The sequence below is a fragment of the Apium graveolens genome, chromosome 3 (assembly GCF_009905375.1).
Source record: "Apium graveolens cultivar Ventura chromosome 3, ASM990537v1, whole genome shotgun sequence".
In the NCBI taxonomy this organism is placed as follows: Eukaryota; Viridiplantae; Streptophyta; class Magnoliopsida; order Apiales; family Apiaceae; genus Apium; species Apium graveolens.
The window spans coordinates 252520639-252539061 of record NC_133649.1 but is presented as its reverse complement, the minus strand read 5'-3'; the positions used below and the strand labels follow the sequence as shown (position 1 = coordinate 252539061).

At 32.7% G+C, this 18423-nt stretch overlaps 1 protein-coding gene and 1 non-coding gene across 2 annotated transcripts; both read right to left on the bottom strand.

The window, feature by feature from the left end:
• Positions 1–5452: 5452 nt before the first annotated feature.
• Positions 5453–5559, bottom strand: LOC141715827 (small nucleolar RNA R71). The gene has a single exon (XR_012572575.1). It is a non-coding gene; the product is annotated as a small nucleolar RNA R71 (small nucleolar RNA).
• A 4242-nt stretch (positions 5560–9801) lies between these two features.
• LOC141713239 (protein HOTHEAD-like) lies at positions 9802–16668 on the bottom strand. The gene is made up of 5 exons (XM_074516561.1): positions 16435–16668; positions 14537–15178; positions 11083–11462; positions 10208–10767; positions 9802–10089 (listed from the first exon to the last, which is right to left on the bottom strand). Exons 1-5 carry the CDS (start codon positions 16523–16525, stop codon positions 10056–10058), a joined length of 1707 nt encoding a protein of 568 aa, XP_074372662.1. The 5' UTR covers positions 16526–16668; the 3' UTR covers positions 9802–10055.
• Between the last annotated feature and the right edge of the window lie 1755 nt (positions 16669–18423).

Sequence of the window (18423 nt, the reverse complement as noted above, 5' to 3'; positions counted from 1 at the left end):
CTACTCCATCTATCCCTCCAACTGTTATCGTTTTTGGGAGAGTGTTCGGCAGACATTTTAAGATGAAGAAAAAGTATAGTTTTTTAACTTTTTTAAAAAAAATATTTTTCTGAATAAAAGTTTAAATATTCTATTTTTATCCAGAAAAAGAAAATTTTTAAAAAAATTATAAAACTTAAAATGAGTGTTGATATTCTCTGTGATAATAATTAGGAGGAACGAGGAGTATAATATAAGGGGCCATCTACCGGGGAAACTCATGTAGATATATAAATTACTACAACCCAAATATTAATACGGCGGTGTTCACAAAGGCACACTGTTTTGACTTTCAAATGCATATGTAATTAATCTCTCACTTTTGTTTAGGCCTTTTTAGGTTGGCCATTTAAAGCATTACTTTAAACAACTCTTGCAGGGGAACGTGGCACTTTAATCTCCTCCAACAAGTTTGTTACATGGGGTACCACAACTGCTCGACGGAAATATTAGTAGTTGGGAAAATGCACTTATTACTGGCCTATTATGCTGCTGAGCAAGTACTTATCCTGTTTTACATAACCAATTTAATAATGGGTCCATGACCATAAAAATGATTAATGCATTCAGTTAGCAGCAAATTTTATGATGAAAAATATTAAACAAAAATGCTACTATATTAATGTAAGCTTGCGCGTTATTGTTAGCGGCCAATCGTATGTAATCCACCTATTAACTATCAATAACACCTAATAGTTGATTCAAAATTATACTCGTCCCATTAATATCAATAACAAGAAACTAGTATGAATGTTTGTGCAAAATACGAATCACATTATAATTTATACAGTTAACTTTAGAGATATAATGCCAACATAAAATTTTATTATAATCAGAATTTATAATACATGTTTGGATTTATATAAAATATCAATATAATCTAAATACGAAAAATAACCTAATTTATATAATATTAAAATATATATATATATATATATAGAGAGAGAGTAAAGTTCTATGGAGTCCACCTTTTAATTGGAGTCATCGGAGTCCATCTATATTCTACAAATAAAATGCCTTCTAAAACATGTTATCTTGCAAAACATGTTTTACAAATATCATTACTTCAATAAAATCATACATATTTCATATATTTACAAGTACAATATCTATGTTCAGCAACATGAACATTTATGTTCTGCAAACTAAGCATGTTTTTTAGAATAATATATTTTGCAACGTTCTACTTGTAAAATCAATGCAATCTGCAAGATTTTCAATAAAATTGTGATATTTGTAGAATATCATTAAAAAATAATACGTTTTGCAACAATTTAAGCTGTATTTTACTTGCCGAACATATATGAACTCCAAGGACTCCAACGAAATAGGAGACTCTCAAACTCATGATACTACAACAATGAGTATTGAGAGTTTGTCTGACAAGAAAAAAAAATCACGAAATAGAGTGAGTGTTTGTAAAAATATCAGCAATCTGAACCAAAAAAGGAACAAAAGGCAATGATATGGTGCCTTGTAGCAGATGATGGCGAGTAAGATGACAATCAATCTCAATATGTTTAGTGCGCTAATGAAATACCGAATTACGTGCAATATGAATTTCATTCTTAATATCACAATATAACGGAGTGGAACTAGGGAGGTGATAAGTGGCATTTTATACCACTTAGAACGTCTTAAATTGGCTTGAATTGATGTCTTGGAATCAAGTATTTTGTGTATTTGATGCGTTTTTCTAGTATTTGTGCATTTCAGGGTATTAATTGCATTTCTGGAGAGATTTCATCAAGAATAAGCATCGGCATGTGTTTGGCATTGCAAGTGGGAAGATAGGAGCAGAATGCAGCAAGAAACGGGAGCAAAAACAGAGCATTTTCCAGAAGGGGTCTGAGCGCCCGCTCAGGAATGCTGAGCGGCCGCTCAGGGATGGAATTTTAAAATAATTATTTTAGACTCCTGATTCTGTTAAGATTCCAACTTCTGAGTTAGCTGGTTTTATGGGACTCCTATATAAGAAGTTTTCAGAGACGTTTCACAGAGTGTTGGATTGTAGTATTAATCGAGGAGCGAGGAGATAAGGAAGAAGACCGTTTTAGCATACCGCAACGAAGATGAAGCATATTTTCTTGTGATTCTTTGTTTCGTTGTAACGTTGGATGCTAGTTTTCTTTACTTTGAACCTATTTACTCTTGTGACGTACTCTGGTTTAATATAAGTAGTTTTAGTTATTATTCTCGTGTGTTATTATCATATTTTCATATGAACCCATGATGACGATGAGTTCTATCATGGGTTAATCGTGATCATGGGGTCGTAACGGATTTCCTATGGAATTCTTTAGTTAGTTGTTTAATACCTTAGTGTGTGATGATTGTATGATATCTAGTATTGGTTGTGCTTATTCGTCTTATGTGCGTCGCGAACATATAAGATAGGGTGTTAATCTCTTGTGAAGCGACGATGGATCTTGAGGTTTAGAACTTGTCATGCTAGCATAGGTTCATGTATGTGTATGCATGATTAGTGGGTAACTCTAACCGTTTTACTTGCCCTGTGTAATCATAAGGAATAACTTGTTCTTAAATCGTTATGTTGTAAAATTCTGTAGACATATAGTGTCTCAACATAATTGATGCCTATTTAACTTCTGTCTTAATTGTGGATGCTTGGTAGAATGGTATTAGTACAATGAAAGTTGGCTTTATCAGTTTCGTGTTGTTCGATTAATATCAATACTGTTGCATGCTAAGGGTAATGACAATGACTATTGAAGGAAGTAGTAATGAAGTTGTGATATCATGTGTGTTTTACTATTGTTAATTCAAGTGTCAATTAAGTGCTCAATTCTCGTAGTTAATTGTAGTTAAGAATTAGTTAATCAAATTTAAGTCGCAGCGGAGGCATGACAAAACACTTTCGCACATATAAAATCCAAATAAAAGCATACAGATCTGGAATAAAAATTCGAGGGATCGAATCTAACCTTTAAAATAATTCGGAGACAACGATCAGAGATCCTTAGCAGTAGCTCCTCAACTGTGAAACACTCCACCGGTATCCACCAAGAAAATGATGTTAAGGAGGAGGAAGGAGGTGGAGAGAATTGGGTTTTCCAAACTTTTTGGGTTTTGGGGTTCTAATAAAAATAGGGTCTATAATAGTATATTTATAGGCAAAATTTTCAGCTGAAATTTTCCCATAAATATTATTATTATTATCCCATTTATTATTCTCATTAATAATTAAAACACCTTTTAATTATTAATCCTTTTTCTAAACACTTTAGAAATAATTCTCTCTCTTGATTTAATTTCCAAAAAATTAAATCCTTAATTAATAATATTAAGAACTTTTCTTAATTAATTTATAATCAATTAAATCTCATTTAATCAATTATTAAATTTGCCAATTAATTATTTATTTCATAAATAAATAATTATTAGCCATTATTAATTAATTCCTCCACCATTAAATCATTCTCCTTTTATGGTGTGACCCTGTAGGTTCAATATTAAGCCGGTAGTAGAAATAAATAATAATAAAACTATTTTATCATTATTTATATAAATTCTCTAATTTATTAAATATGATTAATTAATTAATCACATTTATTCTACATCGTGAGGGATACTTCTCAGCATATCGCGACTATCCGGATAATATGAATTCACTGCTTAGAATACCAAGAACCTATTCAGTGAATAGTTACCGTACAACAAACTCCTTCTACCCTACAATGTCCCGATTAAATACAAGGCATGGATCTCGTGTCAAGCCTATCTAATTTAATCACTTGCTTACCATTTACTATGCGTAGTTCTATGCAAATTAGAAACACCTTTCTAATTTCATTCACTCTGGCCAGAGATTCCTGAACTAGCATAAGTGGATCAGCCTTGAACATTCGCTTCCTTCACTTGAAGGGGTAGATCCTTTATTGATCATACATTATCTTCGTGTACAAATTCCTATACCCAGTAAAGCCCTAATAATTGTCCCTGGAGACTAAGAACTAAACCAAAGCATAGTTCAGTGTACACAAGATGACTATGATGACCTCAAGTCTAAGGATACTTGTACAACTATCACTACGTGAACAACTGCTGACACGTGAGTGAACTCCATCAGTTGTTCAGCTGGGCGAGTCATGTTCAGTGAACTTATTCTATAATAAGCACCTACATACTAGCTATAGTGTCACCACACAAATGTCTATGAGAACAGACATCCTTCGTAATGAAGCAAGCATAGTATGTACCGATCTTTGCAGATTATTAATTACCAGTTAGTAATCCTACGACCAGGAACTATTTAAGTTTAGAGTTATCATCTTTTAGGTCTCACTATTATGATCTTATCATAATCCATAAAAAGCTTTACTCTAAACTATAGTATATCTTATTTAAACACTTAAATAGATAAAGCCCGTAATAAAAACAAAATAAGTCTTTTATTAATATCAATGAAATCAAAACAGATTACATAAAAGTTATTCCTAAATCCTCATACATGATTGGACTTGGGACATATTCCTTTCAGTGTGTTTTACTATTGTTAATTCAAGTGTCAATTAAGTGCTCAATTCTCGTAGTTAATTGTAGTTAAGAATTAGTTAATCAAATCTAAGTGTTATTGTCTTGACATTGAGAAGTAATTATACATTGGTGAGTGAGTGTTAATTGAACATAATTAGTCCGAGTCTCTGTGGGAACGAACTATAAAGTATTCTATATTACTTTGGAACTCGTATACTTGCGTATATTATTAGCGCGTGTTTCCGCCCTAACAAGTTTTTGGCGTCGCTGCCGGGGACTCGGCGTATTTGTTTAGTTTATGTACTTACCATCAGTGGTCATTAGGACTCATTGATTAAGACTTGTTACTTAAGTGTGTCCGGTTATGTTTCAGGTACCTTAGTGAGCGTTTATGCAAACATGTTCTCGTACTCGCAAGAGGACTTTAGATACGGCTGAGGAGACAGACGAAGTTCTTGATATTCCGGAGAAGATAGATTTTGAAGATTCGAATTCAGGAAGTGAGCAGAAAGAGCCAGTAATAATGGGTGATCGTATAGTTCCGGCAGATCCAGCTCTTATGGACTTTTCTCGGCCTAAAATTGATGACATTCAGTCAAGCATCCTTCATCCGGCTATTCAGGCTAACACTTTTGAAATCAAGTCGGGCACTATTCAGATGGTGCAGAATTCTGTTTCTTTTGGAGGTGCTGCTACCGAAGACCCCAACATGCACATCAGGAATTTTGTCGAGATCTGTAGTACTTTCAAATATAATGGTGTGACTTATGAGGCTATCAAGCTGAGGCTTTTCCCATTCTAACTGAGGGATAAAGCTAAGGACTGGTTATATTCTGAACCAGCTGGGACCATCACTACTTGGAAAGATCTTGCGCAAAAGTTTCTGGTGAAATTTTATCCAATGGCGAAGACTGCGGCTATGAGGAGTGCTCTTACTCAGTTTGCGCAGCAACCTACAGAATCTATGTGCGAAGCTTGGGAGCGCTACAAGGAGATGTTGAGAAAGTGTCCACATCATGGTATGCCTGATTGGATGGTGATCACTGGTTTCTATAATGGTTTGGGGGCCCAATCTCGGCCCATGCTCGATACAGCAGCTGGAGGCGCCTTGTCGGCCAAAAGCTATACTGAGGCTTATAATCTGATTGAGACGATGGCTGTAAATGAGCATCACAACCCAACTCAAAGGATGATGCCTGTGAAGGTAGCAGGTATTTTGAAAGTTGATGTAACTACAGCTATTGCAGCGCAGCTCCAAGTGCTGTCTAGGAAGGTCGATTCTTTAGCCACCTATGAAGTCAATCAGATAGCTATGGTCTGTGAGCTTTGTACAGGTTCTCATGCTACGGATCAGTGTTCTCTTGTTAATGAATCTGTTCAGTATGTGAACAATTATCAGCGACCGCAGCGGCCTGTGCCAGCTACTTATCATCCTAAAAACAGAAATCATCCAAATTTCAGCTAGAGTAATAATCATAATGCTATTCAGCAACCATATCAGCAAGGCATAAGTAAACAGTTTAATCCACCTGGATTCCAGCAATCACAGCATTATGCTCAAAGGAAATCATATCATCAACAAGGAGGTGCAGCTCCAAGTAATAAAAATTAAATCGCTGATCAATTAAATCTTTCGTGAATAATGTACAATGTAATATAATGTTTAACCACATATTATAGATTAAACTAGAGGCGTGTAATATGTCATCCTTGTCAATGTTTAATCCATGTTTTCTTGATCAATGAGTAGGCTATCGTATCAAATCATTGTTTGAGCATGACCACATATTTCATAGTCTAGCTCACACAAGAGGCCAATTATATCACTCCTAAAATTATGAGGGTTAAATCATTCTAGATCATTCATATTTCTCATACGGTAATATACCTGAAGTACACTTTTATCATTACCCGGTCAAAGGTAACTTTTAATGTAATCAAAGTACATTTACTCTCGTATAGAAATATAATAATTTCAAGTCTAAGTACCATTACATCATTATCACTGTGAGAATTACTTAAGACATAGCAAACATGTAGAATCTCACATTAGGTTTATCCAACATCATGTACATTTACATGTGCCTGTGTTTTTGAATTTAGTATCATTGTACCTATGATCAATGAGATGTGATCATCAGTAAAAAAAACACACTAGTCTTATTGAATTATTTTTGTCCCTTAATAATAATATTTGAGTAGGGACCTTTAGAAATATTGAAATTATTCTAATCATCTCATTTCTAAGTCAAGCACTTAGAGATATAGAATGCATATCATATTTCAAGGACATTTATTAATCTAACATTTATATCGATGTAAATAAAGATATATTAAAATATAAAAGAAATAATCGATCAAACATAAACATTAATAATCCAAATCTTTTAAACTAAACATAGTACTATTAATGTCTCTCGGGCACAAAGACTAACAATAACATGCTTTTAGGTGGCGCTTGGTCAGGGATATCTTGAAGAATTCATCTTTAGTTACTTACTGCAGGCTATTATGGCCACTTTATCATTAATATTCGGGACCTTCAAGGCCTCCTTTGTGAACCGATTTAGGTAATCTCTGAGGGACTCATTCGCTCATTGTACAATTCTAATGACAGAAGTTGAACTATTATCATGCACTATGCCACTGATGAATTGCTAAAGGAAGGTCGGGATTAGATCTTTGAAGGACCCAATCGAGTTGGGCGGTAGATGGATGTAACATATTTGAGCTATGCCAAATAGGGTTTGAGGGAAGGCTCGCCACTTAATAGCATCGTTTACAGGCTGCAACGACAAGGTGTTGGAGAATGTCCTCACATGATTCATCAGGTTGCTAGTACCATCTTATGCCTGAGGGGTGGGCATCTTGAACTTTTTTGAGATATGGGCGTTCACAATCTCCTCAGTAAAAGGGGGCTTAGGATCATTAGTATTTCTTAGGGGAATTATGAAAGTCAGATCGGTCCTTGGAGTTACAACCCTTTGTTTCGGTGTTGAACCTTCCAGTTCTATGGCATGAGGAAAATCCCTTGACCTCGCCATTGGAGGAGGCCTCGGCGGTTGATGCAACTCCATATCACGCTTCAACCTTTGGATCTTGATTTCATGAGCCTTTACCCCTCTCCTGAGTATATTGGGGAATCATCTCTTGGGTGCTTCGGGGCTGTTGATAGTCTCTTGGTTGAGGTTCCTAGTAACACGCCTCCTCTTTGGACCGTTCTCCTCCTATGATGAATCTGAATCTCTTTCAGAGTGAGGCCCATAGAAGTCTCATCCTTCGGGGATAGGGGTAAACCACGAATATATTAGGGAGTCTGCCTTTGTCCTTCTCCTTGACGTGAGAGTCCACTTCCTCCAACCTCAGGGTACAAGGGTATCATGTAAAGAAGATTAGTGATCCCTGGGATTACGACAGTAGAAAACTCATACCCAACGGGTCCAGAATCCAGTAATGCTTACAGTGGTTGGGACTGGGGATTCATCCCTATTAGCGGATCTAGAATAGGGGGATTCGTCCGTAGTAGAGGATCTTGTATTTGGGGATTCTCCCCTGGAGTCTGAGTCTCAGTTGTCCCCACAGGAGCTCCTCCTTTGATGGTGTCGTAGGCCGAGATTGGAAGGATCTCTACCGTGGATGAAAATATGTGTGATGGGATTGGATCATCAGTTCCATTGTTGTTTCTGCTACATGTGTTCACCATGGTTCATGTTGTCTTCCCACAGTGTTGAATAAAAATTAGGGTTTCATTTATCTTTAATGCTATGTTTGTTGAGTTTCGAGTTTTAATGGATGCGCTTGTGTTCAATATGACACGGTCTTCACAATATGGTTACGTCTCTCTATTTTGTAGAGAATCGAGTCTAAATGTAGTTCTAGATTGAGGGGTAGAGCCCTTTATATAGATGTTGAGTCTAGGTTTATATTTAAGATGGGGGACTTCGTGAACGAGTCTTCAACTTAGATGGTAAGTAGGACTCCTCAAGACGGTGGATTCTAGATCCTTCCTTGTTGGAGTCTGTTTCCATGTTGGACGTTGTTTTGTTGTCATTGCGGACCTCGTTTTCAGGTCATCTCGGTCGGCCTATCATGTAAGTGATTTTGGGCCGTTGACGCCTCGACCCATCTTAGGTCGTGGTCGTAATGACCTACTCGGGTCACCAGGAATTATATCGGGTCGTGGTCGCCACGATCCACTTTGGGTCGTGGTCGTCACGGGCTTTGACCATGGACTTTTTAGTCAACTTTTGACATAATTAATTCATATTAATTATGTCTTTTCATATTACCTTTCATTTGAAACATGCTTGTTATTTTGGTTACTTAAGGATGTTTTGGTATAAAATTGAAGAAATTATATTTAATTCAGAAATTAAAGTTTTATGCTCTAAATTTTTGCGGTCATCTTTGCACGCCCGTCAGTTGGAGATAAATTTTCTTGAATAAAAGGAACTCTTCGTGGCGGGTATTGTATTCCGATACCATTCATCTTCGTATAGCGTATTTACCTTAAAAACATGATTACGAGATAATAATATAATTTCGGAGGGAAAGCTTAATGAAAACAATAAGAAAAGTTTTTACAATTATTGCTACATAATTACGCTTGTTAGATAATAAGAATATATAATTCTTGCACAAATTTCATGCAATTATTCGTGCATTAATTGAACAAATTAAGAAATTAATGGGCCACCTGCCGGCCGGAGCGAAGGAGAGAAATCTGAAAAGTCAAATATCTAATTTACGTGCGTTCTCGTATGGAATAATTATTTTGAAAAATGTTAGATCCATAAAATTATATACAAAAATTTTAACAAAATATGTATATGGTAATTATGGAATGGAATGTGTTTCTGCATTCACATTAATAACTCAATTAAAATATTTCACATTTTTGTAAGTTTCTTGTGAACTAAATTTGGTGCATATAGCACTATTTTTTATTTTTTGTAATGTGTAGATTAAAGTTAATTTTTGGCCACAGGAGTTGACTAGTTGGTTAAAGAGGAGATAACAATCCTCTTGGTCAGAGGTTCGAATCCCACGGGAGGAGAATTCGCACTCAAAAGGTAGTGGTTGTGCGTTAACTATGATAAGCGTTGCCTACGATTAAAAAAAAGTTAATTTTTGAATGATATTTTTTAATTAAACAGCAAGTCGAGTCATGTTTTTCTCCTGTGCAGGGCAATATATTTCAAAAACAACTCATGTATACTAGAAATGAATAGCTTAAATTTTGAGTTAATATATGAAGCAGTGTGGTACTTGGAACTTTACTTGTCCATATATATATCATTATCCGGCACTGCGAACTGTGTGACGATTAAATATGTAATCCACATACGGGAATAAAAGATCCAACATTACAATATGAACCATCAAGGTACTACTCGCCTTAATACACCAGTATAAATATGTGCCTTAACATAATTTTTGGCACTAATAATAAATAAATCACAAACGAGTACACTTTACATCATCCGGTTTGAGAACGGAGAATAAATATTCTTCTATTTTTATCGCTCTTGCAGAATTCTTTGTCCCATATACCTGCATATATATCAAACAAACATCAGAAAATGAATCTGAGTTGAGTTAAATTAGTGCAAATAAATTTGACGTACAAAATGCATGATTATATATAATTGATCTTATTTGGTATATGTACCTTCCAAGCATCATGACAGTAGCTTGAGGGTTCGTCCCTGGTGAATCGAAGTAAAATGTTGATCCATCAATAACACGTAATGCATCAACACCAACAACCTTGTAATTGTGATCAACAACCTTGTTAACATGGCATCCGCCATGGTAATGCCATATTGTCATAACTGTGTCCATGCAAAACTGCTCTAGTGAATAAGTAGCAGATAAATGTCTAGGCCTCAAGTTGACTGGCAGGGCAAGGATCAAGTCGATATATAGCTGTATGGTTCCGGTAGCGTATCGAAACTTAGACACCGCTGCAGATTCTATCACCCGTATCACTGTTTCCATACCCTGCACACACTTCTGCAAGTCTTGAGGATCACTGAAGTAGTTAAAAGTGACTTCTGGATTGTCCTTTGCATCTAGTGTTTTCAGCTCCAGATGGCCCGAAGAAGCTGGACCCATTATTTTCTGTAGTAGGATTCCTGCTTGAACACTTGATGCCAAGTACGAATCTACTGCAGCTTTCGCTTCTGCACTCTGTAATTGCTCTCTGGCCACTCCGTATACTTGTTCAGTCTGCCACAAGAGTTCGTCGCCAATTAAAAGAGTTGATGGCTTCAAAATTACAAAGACAACTAGGACAATTTTATTGTCCAGAATCGGCCAAAATGCCATTAATGGACAATTAAAATACATGTTGAACATTCCCAGGATAGAAAACAAACAAAATTATTAACCTTTTTTAACATATAAATGAAACAACTCTGTCATCTCATATTTTAGAATTGAAAAATATTCATTCATATCTTGAGGGTTCTCCATTAGATAGCTGGATACTACGGAAATAGAGTACTAAAACTTGTGTAGAATACAGTAAACAAAGGAACGGACCTGATTAAATAGTTGTTGAGGCAAACTACTGGCCCAGTTCAACTGAATAGTCCCGCTTGCTGCTTCGACATAGCTACCAAATGGAGTAATACCCACGGTTTGAATGAGTGAGATTTCAAGAGGCTGAGTTGAAGGAATGAAAAGAGCATTCATTGGATTATCAGCCATTCCTTGTCCCACCATGGGCTGATCAACAATTACTTGTATTCCCTTATCAGTGAGATGATCAGCAGGCCCAATACCACTTAACATTAGGAGTTGGGGGCTTCCAAGTGCACCCGCTGTCACCAGGATCTCATTTTTGGTACCCTCTTTTAAGTATGCCCAGTGATTCACTCCAGTTGAATCTTCGAACACTACTCCATTAGATCTTGGTCTTTCTGCACTTGAATTGACTTATTGTTATGTAATTATATACATATCACAACAAAGAGTTGCATATTAACATAGAGGACACTGAATTTAAATTTATCATTAAAATGTAATAATCACATAACTATAGCTAGACCTGACAAATCGGATAATCGGATCGGATCTATTTCGGATCGGTTCCACTTTCGGATTATGATATAACTGGAGGTCATTCGGATCGGATCGGATGTGATTCGGTTCGGGTCTAATTAGGATCAAAAGCAGATGAAATTCCGATAAAAATCGGACAAAATTCGGTTCAGATTAAATGCGGTTCGGATATCTCGGATCATAACTTATTTATTGTTTCATGTTTTGAGACATAAAAAAATATCACTTTATTAAATGTAGTACTTTTACATTAATTTATAATTAAATAATCAAATTATTACGAATATAAGATACATTTAAGTATGAATTTTGCTTATTTTGGATCATATTCGGTTTGAATATTTTCTGAATCGGTTTTGTTCGGTTCCAATTTATAATCGGATCTAGTATTTCATATCATTTGCGGTTAAATTTTCGGTTCGGGTAAGTTTCGGATCGGTTTAATTTGGTTTTCGGATAATTATCAGATTATATAATTCGGATCTCGGATTCATATATTTCGGTTAAATTCTTCGGATTCAGACCCATTTTGCCGGATCTAGCTGTAACTAACAGCTCGCCGCACAGCTCCAGCAACACAATTTTTCTTTATAGAGGATTGTTTCATATATATAATATAAATTTTCTCATTTCGCCATTGCATGTAGTCTTCCAAACAGTAAGGAATAAATAGAATTTCGCTGATCTCGCATTCTTTATTTTTTTTTTAAGTTTTCGATCTTGCAAGAAAATTTAATGGCCTTAGAAAAGTATAGAAGCGAAATGCAAAAAGTAAGATAAATTATAAATTTATATTTGAGCCATAGCAATTAAAAAGGTAACAAAAATGGTTCTGTCAGTAAAGGGTAATAAGAATAATATATAAATATAGGAAAAATGCTTCATGTACAAAGTAGTGTCCAATTTTTTTACAAAATGTATTAAATTTTGATTGGAACGAGGCCATATTTATATAAATGGCCACAATTAAAACATTCAGATCTCATTTATGATCATCTCATTTATGATGTAATTTTGTGCAAAGTTTTATATCCAATTCTAGCCGGCAGCACTACTACTGAATTTGCGGGAAATAAGGTGGGTGTTAGGAATAACTAAATCTATTTAAACAAGGACCACATTTTGACTTTTGAGGTGTTATAACATAATTAGATTTATATATTGTATTTAATATTTATATCAAATTAAGGTTTTGAATTTAAACTTTAATTTGATGTAAAATTTATATTTATATAATTATCAAGTACAAATAATATATTTTGTCATGTTAAAATGCAGGTCAAAAAATCAAATATGGTTAAAATAGTATGAGGTGAGTGCTAGTAATAAATAAAGAGTAGAAAATTGTTGTGTCTCAATTTAAAGCCATATTAGGCTTGCAATTTAAAATAAATAGGATCTCGTTTTAAGGAACAGATCAAAAAATTCACTTTCTTCGCTAATAGTATTAATAAAATGAATTTGTTTGTTTATTTAAAAAATAAATTAACTATTGAACATGGAGAAATTTGTTTGTGAATATTTAAAGAAGCATATTGCAAAGAATTATAGATCCCTTTCTGATATATTTGAAAGATAACCTCTTATAATCATATAGATACAAATTTTACTAAATTTTAATTAAATAACAGGGTTCATCTCATTTAATTAGATACTAGATAATTAAGAATGTGCCAGACATTTTGAAACTGTTTTGGGATATAATTTTTGATTCCTAATATTTATCACTTATAAAACATCTTCTTATTGCTTTGATCCCTGTAAATTTAAAAATATAAAGAAAATGGCAATACATACTAATTAGGTAGCTATAAATATGCAGAAAATGAGAATTTGTGGCTACGCTTCTGTTTTGGCGTGTCCGGTATAAATCTATAAAACCAGAAATAATGAATCTACATACTTTACCTGATTGGTATATTTATTGGTATAGCCATGTATATTATTGTATTTGTAGGGAACTTACAGTTGGGAAATTAACAAAAAGGTTTCAACTACAAAAAAAGTCACACCTAATTTTGAACCTTTACATAATCCTCCAGTTGATAAAAATTATATCACAAATTTCGTATTCTAAAACTTAATATATTTAGAAAAAGTTGAACTTTCAACTTCGATACAAATTAATATCAAGTACTTAATGTGTCATCGAATAAATAAAATAAATTAAAAGAAAGATTTTTGAATATACTGCCAGTTATATTAGATTATAAAATTAAAAATTACAATTAGTTAACTCACGAAACTTTTCTAAAGTAATATAAAAATATCTTATTAAAACAAGACATATGTTATATAAGAACATATATATATATATATATAATGGAATATAATAATCATAGTTGTGTATTTGAATCTGCACACGTATGTGTCATTAATAAGCTGATGTTTTTTGTGTATTTCAAATAAATTTTCTAAGCTATATAATCACACAAATGTCATTCTGTAATTTATTTCAAATTTATGGTTAAGACGATGAAAGATACATAAATATACAGAGACAGACCAATACCATCAACAACAACTTGACATCATGTTGCATGCAATTGAAAAACACATGAAACAAAGATGGAGACCACAATACAGTCATATTTACTCCCTCGTCCCTCCCAAATGTTTATATTTGGGTGAGACCCGAATTTTAAGAAAAATAATAAAATAGTATAGAAAAGTTGAAAAAATGAGTAAAGTAATAGAATGAATTAACATTATATGTATAAAATGGGTATAGTGGAGGAGAGTAGTGGATGTAGTTAATTTAAAAATTATAAAAACTTTACTATTTTTGGAAAATTTTGAAACATAAACAATTGGAATTGGAAGGTGTAAAGTGTAAACAAATGGGAGTGACAGAAAGAGTAATATTTAGTGTTAGTTGGGAATATGTATATAATATGAGGATACTGATATGTACAAAATAAATAAACCATACCTCCTGGATTGAACAGAATACGTTGCACGGTTGCATGAAAATGCAGAGAAATGTTAGTAGGATGAGCATACTCTAACAAATCAGCCGCGGTGTGTCTATGTCCATCTTTATCAAATATTGAGCCACCAACTTTGGTACCAATTAGATGATCATACGTAAACCCATTATTGGGCAAAACTCCAGCTTCAAGCAACCCATCCCTCACAGCAGATTGCCATTGCTTTGTTTCGGGCTCGAACGCAACCTTGTTTTCCACCCATTCATATGATTGTTGTACTAGTTTTGGATCCCAACCTGCCGTGTTCACAAATTTAGTGCTTGCTCGTGTGAAAAATCCAGCGTTTAAGGCTGAACCGCCACCCAAGACACGAGCTCGGTGGTTAATTACGCCGTCGGTTGAGACAAATAGCTGGGAAGGTGAGGAGGGTGAGACATCTGCAAGGGTTAGGGCAAAACCACCAATGTTGGTAATCGTAGGGTTACCGTAAGGTAAACCCCCTCTTTCGAGTAATAAAACCTGGGAGTCTTGTGAAAGTGTTGCTGCTAATGCGCAACCTGAAGTGCCGCCCCCTATCACTATGTAGTCATAGTATGCTATTCTCGGAGCCGCGGTTGCATCTCTGGCAAATGTCGAATATGGAGCTGACAAGGACCAAATATTGATTATTATTATTAGTAATAGTATTAGTATTATTACAAGCTAATTCTTGCTAAAATAATCAAATTTAAACTGAAGATTAGGAACATCCAATTCAGACTATTTTAAAGCATCTCCAAATCTATTAGGTATAATGTCTACGTATCATTTCAACCGAAACTCCTCTTAGATATATTTTTAAACACTGAGAAAAGGGCACACTAATGTACACCCATCATCTATTGATAGCTCACCTCAGTTCATACTTAAAATATGGTCTAACACTTAACCTATTTTTACCCTATATATATTCTCTTTTATAAATAATTTTTAACAAATAACATACTGCCTTAAGTAATTTTTAAATATTATTTAATTATTAACCAAAAATAAAAATTCTAATATTATATTATAATAACTATGCTTCAGTTAAAAATTATATTTACATGTAGGTAATATTTGTTAATTTTTTTCCATTATTAAATATGTTATTATATTTATAATTGCAATAATTTTTATTTTATAATATTTACTTTAAAATATTTTCATAAATATAAAAAAATAAAAATATTATCATTAAATATTTTTGTTTTAAATACATGTTTTATTTTCAATTATATTGAATATACATAGCTTAAATTAATTTTAATTTTATATTAAAAATTAAAAATAAAATAATATTTTGGATATAACTAATGAATATAGCTAATATCACTGAGCATAAATCCTTACGGGTACAACAAAATTTTAACTAATGCCCTTGAAATTTAAAAATAAATTAATATTTTAGATATAGCTAATGAATATAGCTAATAGCACTGAGTATAAATTTTTACAATTACAACAAAATTTTAGTTAATGATATTTTAGCTAACAAGTCACTAAAATCACTACCCATTATTGTCAGACAATCAAACCTATTGTTTCGGATGGATTAGTAGTTCTTATTTTTATGCATGAATTGCATACATTAGCCAGGAAAGATTAATAATATATAGGCCCTCCAATTTTAAAATCTTACATTAAAAATGTACTTAAACATAAAAACATGTGTTCGGAAAAATTCATTTTATACGAATCTAAAAATCGCAAAGACTTTTGTTTCCTCGAAAGAAAAAGATTAGCAAAAACATATACTCATAAAATTAGATGTGAGGATTATCAAAGTTTGGTGCACTTATGTCTACATAATTTTTTTTTTCAAAAAGTTAATTGATCATTGGTAAATACTAAATAGTTAGCATGATCATATTACGATTACCTTTCTCGGAGGAACAGAGAAAAGGTAGAAGGAAGATGGTTCCAAAAATTGCTGCATAATAAAAGAATCCCCACAAATACTTACAAACCATGGCTGCTGAATCTCTGCAAACACACCTGCAGGCTAGCTAGATGCTATATATTTCGTGACAAGCTAGCACTTATGAATTGAAGAATCCTATAGGACTCACTACTTGTGTTATTGTTGTCAATGCGTAGTAGCTATATAAATGACTTTTATGTGGTGTATATATAGGCAGTATGTAATTACGTTCAGAACAACCAACACATATTTATATAATTATTAAATTCATGAAATCCATTAGCTGTACATAGTAGTTGAAGGGGTCAATCCATATCTGCACATTCGGGAACAGCTTACAGGTAGCCTCCGGATCTACACTTGATGATAATATATGTTTTTTGTAATAATTAAATCGTGCTCGGTTTAGAATTACTTGTACTGCTCAGTGCTCATTGTACTGCTCAAAGCATGCAAATATATTCAACACTAACACACGTCTTTTTTCCGGACAATATACATGCATAGACAATGAGGTTTTAAGTTCAAATTGACAATATTTTATAAATTTATATAAATTGAAAAAAGGAGATAAATTGTATTATTAAAAAATGCATCTATCTATTTAAAATCTAATTTTTTATTTTTCTAACAAAAATATAAATTTTAGTGTTTAGTCTATTTGATTTGCAAAAAATTAAAATGTACATGTAATTATGGATGAAGATAATATAATTATGGTTATTCTTGAACATAAAACCCTCTTACATAAATTAGTAGAGAACCCTTAATTTTATAATAAAATTTTATCAAATTCGTTGTTAATATAGAATAACAACTATATTGAAATATAATATAATATTTAACAATTGAAATTTGAAACAAAAAGTAATTTTAAATTTAATTTAACTGTGCAATAATTTTGAATAATTGTGATTTTACGGTAATTTTTTATAGAATCACTTTAAACTATTTTATCAAATTTGAATGATTTTTTAAATAAAAAAATTTTGCAACTTTGTTTTTAATTTGTTAATTAAAATTTATAACTACATATGATAAATGAAATAAATTATATATTTATATCCTTTAAATAATGACTATTTCCTTACATGGACTGCCCTATATAATTATTGTTATAGAGATAGTTATTATATTTTTGACTTATGCATGTTAAGATATAGATTTTGAACTAATATTTCAAAAAAACATGAATTTTAAAAATAATAAATTTAAATAATAATAACAAAAAAAATAGTACTCCCACCGTCCCGTTTATGTACACTGTTTGCACTTATTTCGAGACTTCAATAAAATATAATTTTATAATGTTTTTTCTTAAATTTCTTTTTTTGAATAAAAGTTTAAACATGAAACTTTTTTTCAGAATTTTTTTTTAAAAAATTATTGTGAAAATATACTTTAAACGAGTATTGAAAAACGTGCTGAAAATGAACGTAAACAATTAAATGGGAGGGAGGAAGTATATGAACTTGTTCTTTTTAAATATTGTACATAATTTGAGATGCATTGAACACATATTTCCATTAATAATTTTTAAAATTTTAATTTTGTAAATAAAATTTTAAGATTCAAAATTTATATTGACAAAAAGAAAATTTAAAAATGAGAGATATGCCAACCTAAAAGTTTAGGCATAAATTGGGACAGAGGGATTAAATATCTTTTTTGTTGGGTATAAACATCTACGCTATATTAAAAAAAAAGTAAACATCATCATATACATCATCAAATTACATGTATCATGGTCAACTTGTCTTCCACTGATAATGTTCAGCTCGTCTAATTTACTTTCGGTCTCTCTTTTTCATTTATTACCTCTACTAATTTTGTTTCTTATTCATTTCTCATTCTACTTTTTTCTCATTTTTATATTGTTAAAATAATAATTTTCAATCCCTTTACTTCACTAATTTTATCTTATTCAAAAATAATTTTATTACACAA